General features: G+C 43.5%; 2 protein-coding genes across 2 annotated transcripts in view; one reads left to right on the forward strand and one right to left on the reverse strand.

Annotated features, from left to right (window-relative positions):
* LOC128697697 (uncharacterized) overlaps window positions 1-15,337 on the forward strand; it is a 265,769-nt gene that overhangs the window by 248,119 nt on the left and 2,313 nt on the right. The window lies entirely within an intron of this gene.
* LOC138850945 (arylalkylamine N-acetyltransferase-like 2) lies at window positions 888-7,126 on the reverse strand (the record flags this gene model as incomplete). Its single annotated transcript, XM_070099741.1, is given in 2 exon segments — window positions 888-5,192; window positions 6,977-7,126. Coding segments are annotated over 2 exon segments (390 nt in total), but the record flags the coding sequence as incomplete, so codon positions are not given.

The following is a 15,337-nucleotide window of genomic DNA, read 5'->3' on the forward strand; positions in this document are numbered from 1 at the left end:
AGGATTCAACCAGATGGCGACTGTGAAAGTTAAAAGTAGGGTAGACAGTCAATAGGATGACGGTGATCTCTGACATGACAGAAAAAAAACATTGTTAGTGTCGGCAAGCCTAACACTAATTTTGTGCTCCTTGAGTCAAAGTACTGAAGAGGACAGGAGGAACAGGAAACAGAGTAGACACCAGGAACATCTATAGTGGGAGGAGAGGTATGAACTAGATTGGTGCGATGAACATTAGTCTGGCGAAAAGTCAGTTTGATGTCTAAGGAGCGGAGAGACTTGTTGAGATTAGAAAGACTGGAAATATAGGGAAGGCAGAGGACATGAGAGGCCCCAGGAGTAGAGTTTGGGAGAGAAGAAAGTCCGTTTAGCACGTGAAAAGGCAGAGTTTATGAAATGGGAAGGGTAGCCAAGACGAGAAAATGAATTACGAAGAGTGGAAATGTCTGATTCAAGGAATTGAGGACTACAAATGCGGCGAACACGGAGAAAGAGAGAAATAAGAACACTTTTCTTGACAGAGGAAGCATGATAAGAAAAGTAGTGAATGTACATGCCACTGTGCATAGGTTTGTGGTACACAGAAAAAGCAAAACCTGTATCTGAGCGATGGACATGAACATCAAGGAAAGGAAGCAAGGAATTAGATTCCCATTCAGCTTTAAACTTAATGGAAGGGGCAAGATTATTAAGAGCATCAAGAAATAGTTGGAAGAGACTAGAGTCATGAGGCCACAGAGCAAAGATGTCATCAACATAGCGGAGCCAGAGTGAAGAGCGCACATCGATAGTAGGAAGAAAAACAGTCTCGAAGTATTCCATGTAAAGATTAGCAAGAAGAGGAGATACAGGAGAGCTACACCGAAAATTTGAGAATAATATTTGCCTTGGAAGTTAGTTAGTTGAATATGTTTATTATGCACCCCATACCCATCCTGTGGGCGGTAGTCAAAAGATTACATAGGTACATAATGGGTCCAGGGACTGGACCCCAAAGTTATGATAGCTGAACTAGTTACAAAGGTAATGAACTCCAGGTAGATCTGGTCACAATCATGAACAAGTTACAAAGGTAATGAATCATCTGCACTACCTTTGTAACTTGTGAGCTCATTACCTTTGTACCTAGTTCAGCTATCAAAACTTTGGGGGCCCAGTCCCTGGACCCATTACGTACCTCTGTAATCTGTAAATACCTTTGTAACTTGTCATGATTGTGACCAGACTTACCTGGAGTTCATTACCTTTGTAAATTGTGAGTTCATTACCTTTGTAAATTGTGAGTTCATTACCTTTGTAAATTGTGAGTTCATTACCTCTGTAACTTGCTCAGCTATCAAAACTTTGGAGTCCAGTCCCTGGACCAATTATGTACCTCTGTAATCTTTTGACTACCGCCCACAGGATGGGTATGGGGTGCATAATAAACATATTAAACTAACTCCTATACAAGGTTACAGTCTTAAACAACTTGCAAAGTAATAAGCCACTGACACGTCCACACCTGGTCACAATTGTAATGAGTTATAAGTAGAAATATTAAGTGGATCATACACCCAGACGAGCGCGCGCACACACACACACACACACACACACACAGGAGGGCCCACGCACACACACACACAGGAGGGCGCACTCACACACACATACACACACACACACACGAGGGCGCGCACACACACACGCAGGCGAATAAAATAAAGACATAAGTAGGTATAGGGAGATGAAGCAACCTTTCATTGGCTTTCTCTCTAAGAAAATTGAGGACATCATCAAGAGGGACATTGGTAAAGAGGGACTCAACGTCAAGACTAAGCATCTTACAGGTCAGGAGAGAGCGAACCCGTTCAATGAAGTCTTGAGAGTGACGGAGGTGAGCAGGAGAAAAAGTACCAAGAAAGGGAGTGAGGGTTTTGGCCAGCCAAGAAGCAAGAGAATAAGAGATAGAACCTCCAGAGGATATGATGGGACGAAGAGGAATGTCAGGTTTATGAGTTTTGGGAAGGCCATAGAAATAAGCCAGAGAAATGCAGATGACACAAAAACGTTGAACAAAGTCGACTAGTTACAAAACCAGTAACATGCCAGATGCTTGAGGAAGATCAGTAAGTTGACCTCCTTGTATCCTCTGGAGACTATGCTAATAGATGTCGCATTTTGTTACGTGGGTAATGGGGGTCATCAGGTTTAGAGAGAAGTTGTGATTCATGAATGAAAGACAACCTTTTTGCCACTTAACAAGAACAATTTAACCCTTAAAATAGGGACTACAGTAAACTGGCAGCATGTATACACTGAGAGACATACACCTCAGTGTACATATCCTGTGGCAAAAGCCTTTGCTAGCAATGCTTTAAGATCCAGAAGAGGTGGAAAAAAAAACTTTATAATTTTAGGTATATAATGGAGATTATTGCTATTATTCTTTTGATTATTATTGTTATTATTTTTATTATTGTTGTTGCTGTTGTTGTTTTTTTAAAAACTCTAAGCCTCTAACAGGTCCCAGCATTGTGGTGGTGTATACAGAAGCTTGGTTAATGGAGTTTGGGGTTAGAAAAAGTGCGAAATAAAAATCAGAGATGGTGTAAAAAGGTCGATCAGCTCCTCACCTTCCCCAAAATTAAAGCTTTAAAGGTAAGACTTTTGGCGAGGCGGCCAGGAAGACTGACCACACCTGAGTGACGTAGGTGATTGTTCCAAGCCTGGAAATCTTCAGTCTGGCCAAGAAGAATGAAAGTCGGGAAAAGGAAAACATTTATACACACACATATGTTAGGCCAAGTTAAACACCTACAAAGATATGTCTTTCCAACTATAATATTTAAATTCGAAATCATTCATAGGAGAGATTTCTGAAGAACTAAATTAACAACTCATAAGTCATACAGCGCCTGTGGAATGGGTGGTAATCATATTTTATTCAATGAAAGGGAGAATAGTTCCATATCCTTGGATTAAGAGCCTCTTACCAGCACCCTGTCACACTTTATCGATTGGAAATACCCAGGCATGCACAGTATGTCAAGACAGTGGTGGTGTTACTGATACCCAGCTTGGGTAAGCTGTGGTTAAATACCCAGCTCATGTTGAGAAATATGAAGCCACATACGTAGTTCATACTAATAATAATATCTTTATTTACTACAAGTACATGTACAAGGTATACAGGTCTAGCTGACATCAATGACATACTACTATATAGAAAGCCGCTTGTTATGCTGAGCATTTCAGGTAAATTAGGTCAATTTTGTCCCAGGATGCGACCCACACCAGTCAACCAACACCCAGGTACCCATTTTACTGATGTGTCAACAAGGACCACAGGTGTGAGGAAACACGCCCAACAAAAAACCCTGAGATCCCCGTTGGGAAGGGGAACTTTTACTTCTGCATTCGACGTCAGCTTCCACGATGCATTTCTCAAACCTTGTGAAGATCAAACCGAGAAGTGGGACAGTCCAAACTAGCACTTGTAGCTGCCTTTAGCGGCATATTGCAGTTTAAATGTAATGCGATTCCATCGCTCCAAGAGGCTTTAGGTGTTGTCTGCTCTGACGACATCGAAGTCGAGAAACTTATCACCACTGAGGTACAACCACTCTTAACCAACGAGGACTTCAAGTCGTCTTCCCCAGCTTTGAGGGCCAAGAGAACTGTTCCTTAAGCGACTGGATAAGCTCATCACTACCCAGGCTATTGAAGAAATTAAGTCATCAATAGAAGACCAGAACCCTTGGGCCACGGTGGAACATATTACAAAAATATCCAACGATTCTTCAATGCTCAAGGTCACCTACACTGATGTCAACATAGCAGCCCGAACTCTGGTAGAGGGACTGGCAATCCACTACTTCCATATCAACCCAAGTTACACTGAAGCCGAGAGATTCCAGCACATCACACAGTGTTACAGCTGTTATTCTTATATGCACATCACCAAGGATTGTCCTACCAAGGATAAGAAGTTCTGTTCGACCTGCGGCAACGAAGGACATGATTTCAAGGCTTGCACTACCACCATGTTTTCACCCTTGCCGGGAATCGAAATACAGACCCTCAGCATGTAAAGCAAGAGCCTTGCCTACCAGAGCACAGCATCAGACCTACTAGCACAGGCTAGTCAGGTCCGACTCACACCCACTCACACCCACTCACGTATTTATCTAACCTATTTTTAAAAGTACACAACGTCTTAGCTTCTATGACGGTACTCGGGAGTTTGTTCTACTCATCCACGACTCTATTACCAAATCAGTGCTTTCCTATATCCTTCCTAAATCTAAATTTTTCCAACTTAAAACCATTGTTGCGAGTCCTGTCTTGGCTAAATATTTTTAGCACGCTGTTTACATCCCCTTTATTTATTCCTGTTTTCCATTTATACACCTCAGTCATATCCCCCTTAATTCTACGCCTTTCGAGAGAGTGCAGATTCAGGGCCCTCAGTCTATCCTCATAGGGAAGATTTCTGATACATGGAATCAACTTTGTCATCCTCCTCTGTACGTTTTCCAGAGCATTTATATCCATTCTGTAATACGGTGACCAGAACTGAGCAGCATAGTCTAAATGGGGCCTAACCAAGGATATATAGAGTTGAAGAACAACCTGAGGACTTCTATTGTTTATACTTCTAGATATAAAGCCAAGAATTCTGTTAGCTTTACTGCGAACACTAATGCACTGTTGTCTTGGTTTTAGATTACTGCTAACCAGAACTCCTAAATCCTTTTTGCAATCAGTAATAAGATCTATATTATTTAATTTATAAGTGGCATGGTTATTTTCCTGTCCAATTGATGTCAGCTAAATCTGTAAAATTTGTATCATGTACTTGTAGAAAATAAAGATTATTATTATCATTATAGCAGCTCATGTCGAGAAATATAAAATAGTTTTTGCTGGACAAGATGTGGCATGATACCCAGCTTATATTAGGCACGACTGAGTTAGGAAGACTGAGGGTCAGGCTTGGAGTTTTCAGAGTCAAGTTCTTTGATCAACATCTTGACCTCGGTGTCGCCGGGTATGAGGTCGGTGTCAATGCCCATTTGGTCAGCCACGGTGGTCAGGTCGAGAGAGCTGACAATGCGGAAGCCATGGCGAGTGCAGATCTTCGCAGTGATGCTGTTGGTAGCGTGAACGCTGGCTACTTGATAACCTTCTTCAACACCAGCCTCCACAGATTTCTGAAATATTGCAAAATTTTTGCTTGGTGTACCGGGTTTAAGCCTCTCCGCTACATTTTACTTAATGGGTTTGAAGCCTCTCTACTACAAGAGAGTTGGTATATCTGTAAATCACCTGTCCATTACTAAGTAAGGATATTTTAATGACTAAAATAGGAATTAAGATGAACTCTCGGTGAATGTACACTAAGATACACACACACATCTTGATGTTAATACACGTCTTGATGTTTATACATTAAGGTAAAAAAAAAAAAAAAAACTCCTACCTCGCTACTCTTAGACTGACCTAATTATGGCAGTCTTCTTGAGACTTGCACCCACCGCCACCCTCATTAACCAGGTCGGGGTCACCATTGACTCTCTGACTTGTTCAAATTTGGGACAACTTCTGTCGTAGCTGAATTAAAAAAAGATACAATATTCTTCTGTGACAGAAGCACGACTGGCGGCACGGCACGGCACGGCACGGCACGGCACGGCACGGTATGGTATTGTTTTTCCCCTTTTCCGTACCTATCAGAAATACAGGGCTGTAATTTCGTACAGTACTTTTTTAACAAAACATCAACCGTCCCCTAGCGAATACCGGAGCGTCCTGCCAGCCCTGGGAAGAAGCCATTTATTGACGATGTAAGAGTCCAAATTCATTATTATTATTATTGTTGTTGTTGTTGTTGTTGTTGTTGTTGTTGTTGTTGTTGTTGTTGTTGTTGTTGTTGTTGTTGTTGTTGTTGTTGTTGTTATGCCAGTTATCCCTTCAATTAAGGTGAATGTTTGATTCATGAGGACTGTGAGGGGAAAGTTCAACAGATAGGAGTAGCGAGCGAGTATATGGTAACGATAGTTTGATTGCCGGCTGCTTGTTAAGGTAGGATCAGTCTAGCTCCCGCTATCCTTCCCCCGTTTCTCCCCCCACCCTGAAAGGTGACGTGTGTGGCTCCGGCCAAACAGTAATCACTCGACTCACAGCTCCCAGCACAACTATAAGTAAAAGCGTCTGCTCCTAATCTAGTGGATATTGGTTGAAAGCTTCACTTTTGACCAATAATAAACTTGATCCTTTCAGTTTTAAGCTCCCCATGAGACTTTTAGATAATCACCACCTTTCTTAAGTATCTTGTCCTTATCATGGAGAGTGATTTCTTAAGCAGTGGGTAACCTGTCTCTCTTTCCAGCTTGGAATGACAAATCAGGTCACCTGCCAACCAACGAGAAGTGTTGAAGGAGACAGACTGAATCAGGTCCTGAGACATCACTGTTTGATCTACCTACCTGGTTAATTGTAGTTGAGCACAGGATACTACCCCTCATCTTTGTAGTGGTAAAGAACCTGAGTTCCTATCATCTGGACTGACTATTCAAGGCTCTAGACTCTGTGAAGAACTAGTCGTTGGGTTGTCACTCAACACCTTTGACCCCCCCCCCACATCATCATCAACGGCTACAATTTCTACAAGACGGTGTCAACATCAACCAGACACCACAGTTTACTCGTACATATTAGCGTTGAATTCAAATGGCAACTTTTCATTTCATTTTTCTTTCAAGTAGGATACACCTTCATATTTCAATGTTTTTTCTTTGCATTAATAAATAATAAAGTGTTTATCTTTGAATTATTTCTTTTTCTATTCATTAATTTTCCTGAGGAGGAGCCAGCCTTGGTAATACTGACTGAAGTTGTTACAGGGCTGAGTAAGCCTTCACAAGGACTCTTAAATCCCCAAGGATTTAGCGCTTCTAAGTGAATACAATAAAATTCAGCTTATCTGTAATCTCACCTCGATAAGTTTGCTACCGAGGCCGCGACCATCATAGTCCTGGTGGACACAGAGAGTGAACAAGTCCAGCACACGATGGACCTTCAACTCCTGAAAGACACGAGTGCCGGCAGACAGCATCGCCATAACCCGGTACACCACACACATATCCTGTAATAAATACAGTACACGGTATCACTGGTACGGTCATACCCACAAGCTATGGGTAAAAAGAAAGTTATAATAATAATAATAAGAATAATCTTTATTTCTTCAAGTACATGATAAACTTATACAGGCCTAGCTGACATCAGTGACATAATTCATAAAGAGCTCCTTGTTATTCACAGCATTTCGGGCAAAGTAGGTTAATTTTGTGTTAATTTTGTCCCCAGGATGCGACCCACACCAGTTGACTAACACCCAAGTACCTATTTTACTGGTAGGTGAACATGGACAGCAGGTGTCTTAAGGAAACACGTCCTAATGTTGCCACACATACCGGGGATCCAACCATGGACTCCGTGTGTGAGCTGAGTGCGCCACCAACCGAGTTATGGATAAAGTCAAAGTTCTAGATAAAAAAAAATTTATATACAGTTCAGAACATTAAGGGAAACATTTCACAAGTCCTGAAGAAGCCAGTCATGGCCAAACATTTTTCTTCATTAAACGTCTGGAACTGTACGTGTTGCGACCCTGAAAGGGACACTGTGTATAATGTATACCTGATGTATATTAGGTTTCATATAATTTTATATTACTGATATTTTCATTAATAGCTAAAATTAAAATATCTTTATTTACATTATTATTTGACTTAGCTATGTCATTAGGTAGGATGTAACATTTACACTTCACTGTGCTCACTGTTCGAGAGTTGTGGTTGGCTGTTCATATTGGTAAACTCCTTAGCTAACTATCGGCTCGCTTGTTTATCTGCCGGCGTCTCTGCAGTATAGGGGCGAGTCACGTGATATCACCTGATGTGAGGCTGGTAGTCGAAAAATTACTCTATAGCTGGTCATCGCTCGACAAGCATGGCTGTCTCCATCTGCTCCTAGTCCTGGAAGCATCCCTCACGTCTGTTTGTTCATTATTTAGACTGTTTTTGGTAGAGTATGATTTCGTTGTTGAGTCGAAACTTACATCTTGTAACTCTGTGTAACTCTGTTCACAGAGCATTGTTCAGACCTAGTGATTTTTGACGTTTTGCTGAGGTTGTCATAATGATACTCTAAGTCAATCCAGGTCTCAAGCTGAAGCTTCTGACCTACTTTGTGTAGCATCTACGCACCGTCGTAGTCGGGGATTTGGTTATACTGAACTTAGATTCAGTATTAAGAGTTTTATGACTTTTATGGAGGATCTGCTGATGGTCCTCAGTTAGTGTCGTTTTGTCTCTTTACTGCTGTTTTGTATATTATTATTGTTCGGCGAATCGTTCGTCATATTGTTCAAGCAAGCTGGTCTAAAATATTCATTCGCTGCCTGACCACGGTCGAGTGAGGTTGTGCGCTGCACCCCTCTGCTGTTCAGGCGAGCTACCTTGTATCAACATGGCACTGAGTGTGAGGAGGCGCGTAAATACCATTGGTATTGAGCTGCTTCGTGGGGCGATTTCACCCTCTTCAGTGCAAGTCTTACTCCCGACAATCATTAGGGAGACCTATGGCATCCAGGACGATGAGGTGTATGGTGTAGCCCTGAATGGGGCTTATAGAATCTTCGTCAAACTGAATTCCACGTCCGTGTATGAGTCTTTGGTGACGAGGTTCCAAGACGTGAGTCTTGACGCTACTCCAGCTGTGAAGGTGCGTTTGATCGACGTATCTCGCCACTTTACGTGGGTTAAGATACGTAATGTCCCATTTGAGGCAGATGAGGCTGACGTAAGGAGTGTTTTTGAGACATATGGAACCGTACATCTGGCACAAAAGGGCAAGTGGACGGCAGGTGCTTACATGGGACGTCCGGAGGGTACCTTTTCCCTGAAGATGACTCTGAGACATCCCATACCGTCTTACGTCGTGTTGGAGGACTTCAGGACGCAAGTTATGGTATCGTATGCCGGACAGAGACGTACGTGCAGAATATGTGGGGCATACGACCATATGGCGGCAGAGTGCGTGAAGCTGAGGAGGGCGCCAGCGCAAACTGGTGAAGCACCAGTTACCAGCGTGATAGCTGTTGAGAGCCCAGTGCGCAAGCAAGGGCCTGGGCGCTTGTGGAGTGAAGAGGTGGAGGATTCCAAAGAGGAGAATGGCATGTGTGAGGTAAGCTGTGATGTAAAAGGATCTGTTACTACACAAAGGACAAGTGCAGAAGTGCAAGTGCAGGAGGAGGTGCAGGCTCTAGAGGAAGAGCTTCAGGTGGTGTTAAGGACATTGACACCGCCTGCAGAGGATGTTGTTCCTGAGCTGGTGAGAGACACGGCGGTGCCTGTAGAGGAATGTAAGGATAAAAAACATAGCAGGGTTGACGGGCCAACTAATAAGAGAGAGTTGTCGCCGTGTGCTGTGGAACGGGGCGTGGTGGAGGTTGAGGTTCATCGTGAGGGAACCTCAGAAGATAACATGGATGTACAGGGCATCACGAGGAAGAGAGCAGCGGCGTCAGACTCAGATGATGTCCTGACGCCGGCGCAGAGGTCTGGGAGGAAGGAAGAGCAATGTCGAAGCAGTCACGATAAGAGGCATCGCAAAAAAGGGGGAGGGGTTGATGGTGTGAAGCCTTGTGCTGGCTCTGGGGCAGGAGGCCCTGGGATGAATGAAGAGAGGAGGAAGGGTTGGAAACTATAAAGAGGCCTTAGGTGTATGACTGTGAACGTAAATGGACTGTGTAATAGTGTGAAGAAGGAATGGTTTCGAATGTTTCTGTATAAATATAGGGTGGATGTAGTGTTCCTGCAAGAACACAATTTCAAGGAGGGAAGAGTGCTCGAGGTGGAGGGGTTTCAGGTCATGACTCAGCCATCTGCACGTCTGAAAGGTGGTGTGGGTATATTGATCAGGGAGGCAAGCCCGTTTGTGTTACTAAGAAGTGAGGGGGGAGGAGGGGGAAGAGTATTGCGCGTGGATGGGTGGTGGATGGGACAGCGGGTATCTTTTGTATGTGTGTATGCACCAGCGGAAAATGATGTGAGGGTAAAAAGGGATTTTGTATGTGAAGAACTAGTTTTCTTCTTACGTGGTTTACCTGCAGTGGCCATCGTTGGTGGCGACTGGAACTGCGTTATTAGGGCTGACGTGGAACCAAAAGGGGCGGGGCACGTGTCGGCGGCCTTGCGAGATCTTTTGAGGGATATTCAGTTGCGGGATGCGGTTGGAGGAGGGGCGTGGGAGGTAGAGCACACTTTTGTAAGACGGGGTTACGCTGCTAGATTGGATAGGCTGTATATATCTCAAGGGGTTGGGTTGACATTTTTCCGTACAATAGAAGTAGCTTATTCGGATCATCGGGCGGTAGTAGCAGAGGTGGCGTGGGAGTCACTAGCAGGTATATCTAGGGGATATTGGAAATTAAATACAAGTGTGTTAGGTGATGAGGAGGGGATAGAGGGATTTGCAACGCTGTGGGAGGGGTTACGTGCAGAGATAAAAGGGGTAGAGGATGTGGTGATGTGGTGGGATGGTGTGGCTAAAGAACGGATTAAGCAATATTACGTAAAGGAAGGGAAACGTATCAATTCTTTAAAATATGGGCTTGCTAACTATTTGGAGGATAGATTACGGGGTTGTTATGCGAGGGGGGCGGTGGCGGGCACTTATCCAATGGATGAAATTATGGCAATTAAAGGGAGGCTGCGTGAGGTACAGGATGAGAGGTTCCAAGCGGTGCGGGTACAGGCGGGGGTGGAAGAGGTGTTATGGGGCGATAGACCTTCATCGTGCGTATTGCGTAGGCAGAAACAAAGACAGCAGGCAATGACTATTCCATGGTTGGAGGTTCATGATTCGATAGGAGGGTACAGGGAGGGGCAGGTCATACAAGCTACGGAAGGAATGGGGGCGTTTGCTGACAAGTGGTATGAGAAGTACTGGCAACGAGAAGGGGTAGAGGATGGGGTTTTAGAACAGGTGTGTGGGAGTGTGGTATGTCAGTTGCGTAACAGTGATAGGGAAGCACTGGGTGGCGAAATAACTGAGGGGGAAATATGGAGGGCTTTAAGTGGAATGCGAAAGGGCAAAGCACCGGGAATTGATGGACTCCCGGTAGAGTTTTATCAGCAGCATTGGGAACTATTGAGGCATTTTCTGGTTAGGTTATTAAATTGCATGAAGGAGAGAGGTGAGCTGGGTGAGAAGCAGGCAACGGCTGTCGTTGTATTGGTACCGAAGGGTAAGGGGCAGCATACGCTTCGGGATTACCGGGCGATCTCGTTGTTATGCGCAGATTATAAATTGTTTGCGAAGATTTTGGGAAATCGGGTCAAGTGTGTGGTAGGGCGGGTAGTATCAAAAACTCAGTTTGGTTTGCCAGGGAGGTCTATGGTGGAGGGGCATGGGTTACTTAGGGATTTCGTGGAGGCAAAAGGGGGGGGGAGGGAGGGAGGTTTGGTGGCGCTCGATTGGCAAGGGGCATATGATAGAGTGGATCGGAAAGCATTGAAAGCCATCCTCAGGGGTCAGGGGTTTGGGGAAGAAATAGTGGGCTGGGTTGAGGCGTTGTATGGAGGTGCAATGGCGAGGGTACAGATTAATGGTCGATTGGGTGGGAAGATTGTAATGGGTAGGGGACTTAGGCAGGGGTGTCCTATGTCACAATTATTGTTTGCATGCGTACAGGACCCCTTTTATAGATTGATGGAGCAGCGTATGTGTCACGTAGAGGGACCAGGGTGTGAGGTTGCGAGGGTTTGGCCAGTGTTAATTGGGTATGTGGATGATACAACTGTTCTGATCAGGGAGGGGATGTCAATGGACACATTAGACGGGGTAGTACAAATGTTCGCAGGGGCAACTGGTATGAGGGTAAATTCAGATAAATCCATGGTCATGGGGTTAGGAGCTTGGGCGGGTAGGGTTGATTGGGGTAGTGCAGTTGTGAGGAAGCAGGTGAATTCGTTAAAAATCTGTGGTCTTATTTATGCAGACGATCTACCTGTGGCACGCATGGAAAACTCGCTTAGGATGGTAGAAAGGATTCAGGGACGCTTGGGTGCATTGCGACCTTATCATTTGACCCTTGTGCAGCGTGCCATTGTTGTTAATATCTTACTGTATAGCAAAGTATGGCACGTGGCAGCCGTGTTCCCATTAACTGGGCCAGCTATAACGAACATACTTAGGAAGGTTTTTAAATTCTTGTGGGGTTCGAGCTGTGATTGGATTAAGAGAGATGTGGTAATGTTACCTGTAAGTAAGGGGGGGCTGGGATTGCTGGACTTAAAGCGGAGGGTCAAATGTGTCTTCATTAAAAGGGAGGTGATGAGGGAAAGTGTGGGTGGGGGGGGGTTGGCCAGGATCCATAACAGATTGCAACGGATGTATACAGGAGTTGAGTTGCATGAGTGTGAAACTGTGTTGAGGGCTCTGGCGTGGGATCGAGAGCCAGCAAAGGTTAAAATAGGTAGGTTGTGTAGATTGTTAGCCGGGAGGGTTGTAGCGCCTGTAGAGGGAATTTTCCCCATGTATGCATGGGGAAGTATATGGAATAGGTTGAGTAGGATGAGGTTGCAACCTCGTGTTCGGGATGTAATGTATCGTTTTCTGCACGGCATTTTACCGTCGGGTGTGGTTCTACGGGATAGACGAGTCGTTGACGGGGGGGAGTGTGGGATATGTGGTGGGGAGGAGTCGGCTTTTCATGTAGTATATTTTTGTGATGGACTGAGGAGTGTCAAGGGGTGGTTAAATAGGGTGATAAATAGGATAGGAGGTAAAGGAATTTCTGTATTGAGAGCATTAAGTCTCGACGTGGGGGGTTGGGAGGAACGTGTAATCAGAGCTGTGGGATACATTATGGCAGATTATATCTATATAGTGTGGGGATTGCGGGGCAAACAGGTTACTGAGGTGAAGAGGAGGGTGTTAGCGTTAACGATCTATAAAACGGTATGTAGAAATAAGGAAATTTATGGGAGGAGGTGGGTGAAGGATTTTTCAGAGGGATATAGGCAACTTACGTTACAGGTTTTATTAGACTTGTAATATACGAGGGAGGGGAGGGTATGATTGGAAAGTGTTGCTGGGGTAGGGAAGTCAGGGGTGAAAACAGGGTTGCCTCCCTGGTAATGGATAACAAAAGTTTTGCGAGAGTGTTGGATGAGTGATGCATGAGTGAATAATATGTGGACCACGGGTGCTTGCACCTGTGGAGCTGGCCAGTTTTTGTGTGACTGGACTTTATACTTATTATACATATTGTGTGTGGTAATATTGATTTACGGTAATGACACTGTAATTTGGAGATTTGCTATAATAATTGCATGTGTTTGCTCCAACTTGTTTTCTAGGTGCCTTGCACTGCATAGTGTTGATGCTGTGATCATGCACGGTGTCCAGAGATATGATGTGATATGTTTGTATTAATGTCTGTGCATTATTGTTCGTCACTGGTGTTCTGCAATTTTCAGTTTTGTTTTGAGAGTAAAGAGGTTAATGCACGTCAGATAGTGTAAATAAAGTTGGGCAACAGTGGTGTTATAGGGTTTTGTGGTTGGGTGCGTGCTAGGCACAGTCTTTATGTGTTACTTGTGTCATGGTTATATTTTATGTTGTATTGTACTGTTGTCAATAGCACTATGTAATGTCCATATAAGCTGTATAGAGCTTGAATGTCATAGTTGAAGCTGTGTGATTGTTTTAACACTGGAATTGCATGTTTAAATGTGTAAAGGCTTACATGTGTTGGATTTTGAGACTAAGTTTATTCTTATGGTTTTGTAGTAATTTTGTATGTCCTTGTGACTTTTCTATATCACCATTGTTGTGTAATACATATTGTTATGTAACTGAACCATTAGGACAATTACATAAATTAATGTTTGGATCATTGCTGTGTGACTTTAGATTAGGCAACATTCATTGTTTATAGTATGTTAGGTTGTAAATAGTGGGGTGGTTGGATAACCACTAGGGGGGGGTAATATGTCTGTATAATATGTTCAGTGCAATGCATTGCATGGTCTGTAGTCGATCATTAAGTACCATTTCGAGGGATGTGTATATAAAAGTGTTGTTCATATCATGTAATTCTGTTGAGTAGCTCCAACAGGTTTGGGTTAAGTGATAGGATGAGGGAGCAGGGAGGGGGGGGGGGTGTACCCACACGGAGTTGTAAGTGTGGTGTGTAACATTAGCTGTAGGGAGGATTGTGTTAATTTATAGACTTAAATGAGTTTTACATATTATATTTTGTAATGTCATGTTTAAAATAAAATATAAAAAAAAAAAAAAAAAAAAAAAAGTGCCGGCAGACAGCATCGCCATAACCCGGTACACCACACACATATCCTGTAATAAATACAGTACACGGTATCACTGGTACGGTCATACCCACAAGCTATGGGTAAAAAGAAAGTTATAATAATAATAATAAGAATAATCTTTATTTCTTCAAGTACATGATAAACTTATACAGGCCTAGCTGACATCAGTGACATAATTCATAAAGAGCTCCTTGTTATTCACAGCATTTCGGGCAAAGTAGGTTAATTTTGTGTTAATTTTGTCCCCAGGATGCGACCCACACCAGTTGACTAACACCCAAGTACCTATTTTACTGGTAGGTGAACATGGACAGCAGGTGTCTTAAGGAAACACGTCCTAATGTTGCCACACATACCGGGGATCCAACCATGGACTCCGTGTGTGAGCTGAGTGCGCCACCAACCGAGTTATGGATAAAGTCAAAGTTCTAGATAAAAAAATTTATATACAGTTCAGAACATTAAGGGAAACATTTCACAAGTCCTGAAGAAGCCAGTCATGGCCAAACATTTTTCTTCATTAAACGTCTGGAACTGTACGTGTTGCGACCCTGAAAGGGACACTGTGTATAATGTATACCTGATGTATATTAGGTTTCATATAATTTTATATTACTGATATTTTCATTAATAGCTAAAATTAAAATATCTTTATTTACATTATTATTTGACTTAGCTATGTCATTAGGTAGGATGTAACATTTACACTTCACTGTGCTCACTGTTCGAGAGTTGTGGTTGGCTGTTCATATTGGTAAACTCCTTAGCTAACTATCGGCTCGCTTGTTTATCTGCCGGCGTCTCTGCAGTATAGGGGCGAGTCACGTGATATCACCTGATGTGAGGCTGGTAGTCGAAAAATTACTCTATAGCTGGTCATTACTCGACAAGCATGGCTGTCTCCATCTGCTCCTAGTCCTGGAAGCATCCCTCACGTCTGTTTGTTCATT

Source organism: Cherax quadricarinatus, chromosome 68, assembly GCF_038502225.1.
Source record: "Cherax quadricarinatus isolate ZL_2023a chromosome 68, ASM3850222v1, whole genome shotgun sequence".
NCBI lineage: Eukaryota > Metazoa > Arthropoda > Malacostraca > Decapoda > Parastacidae > Cherax > Cherax quadricarinatus.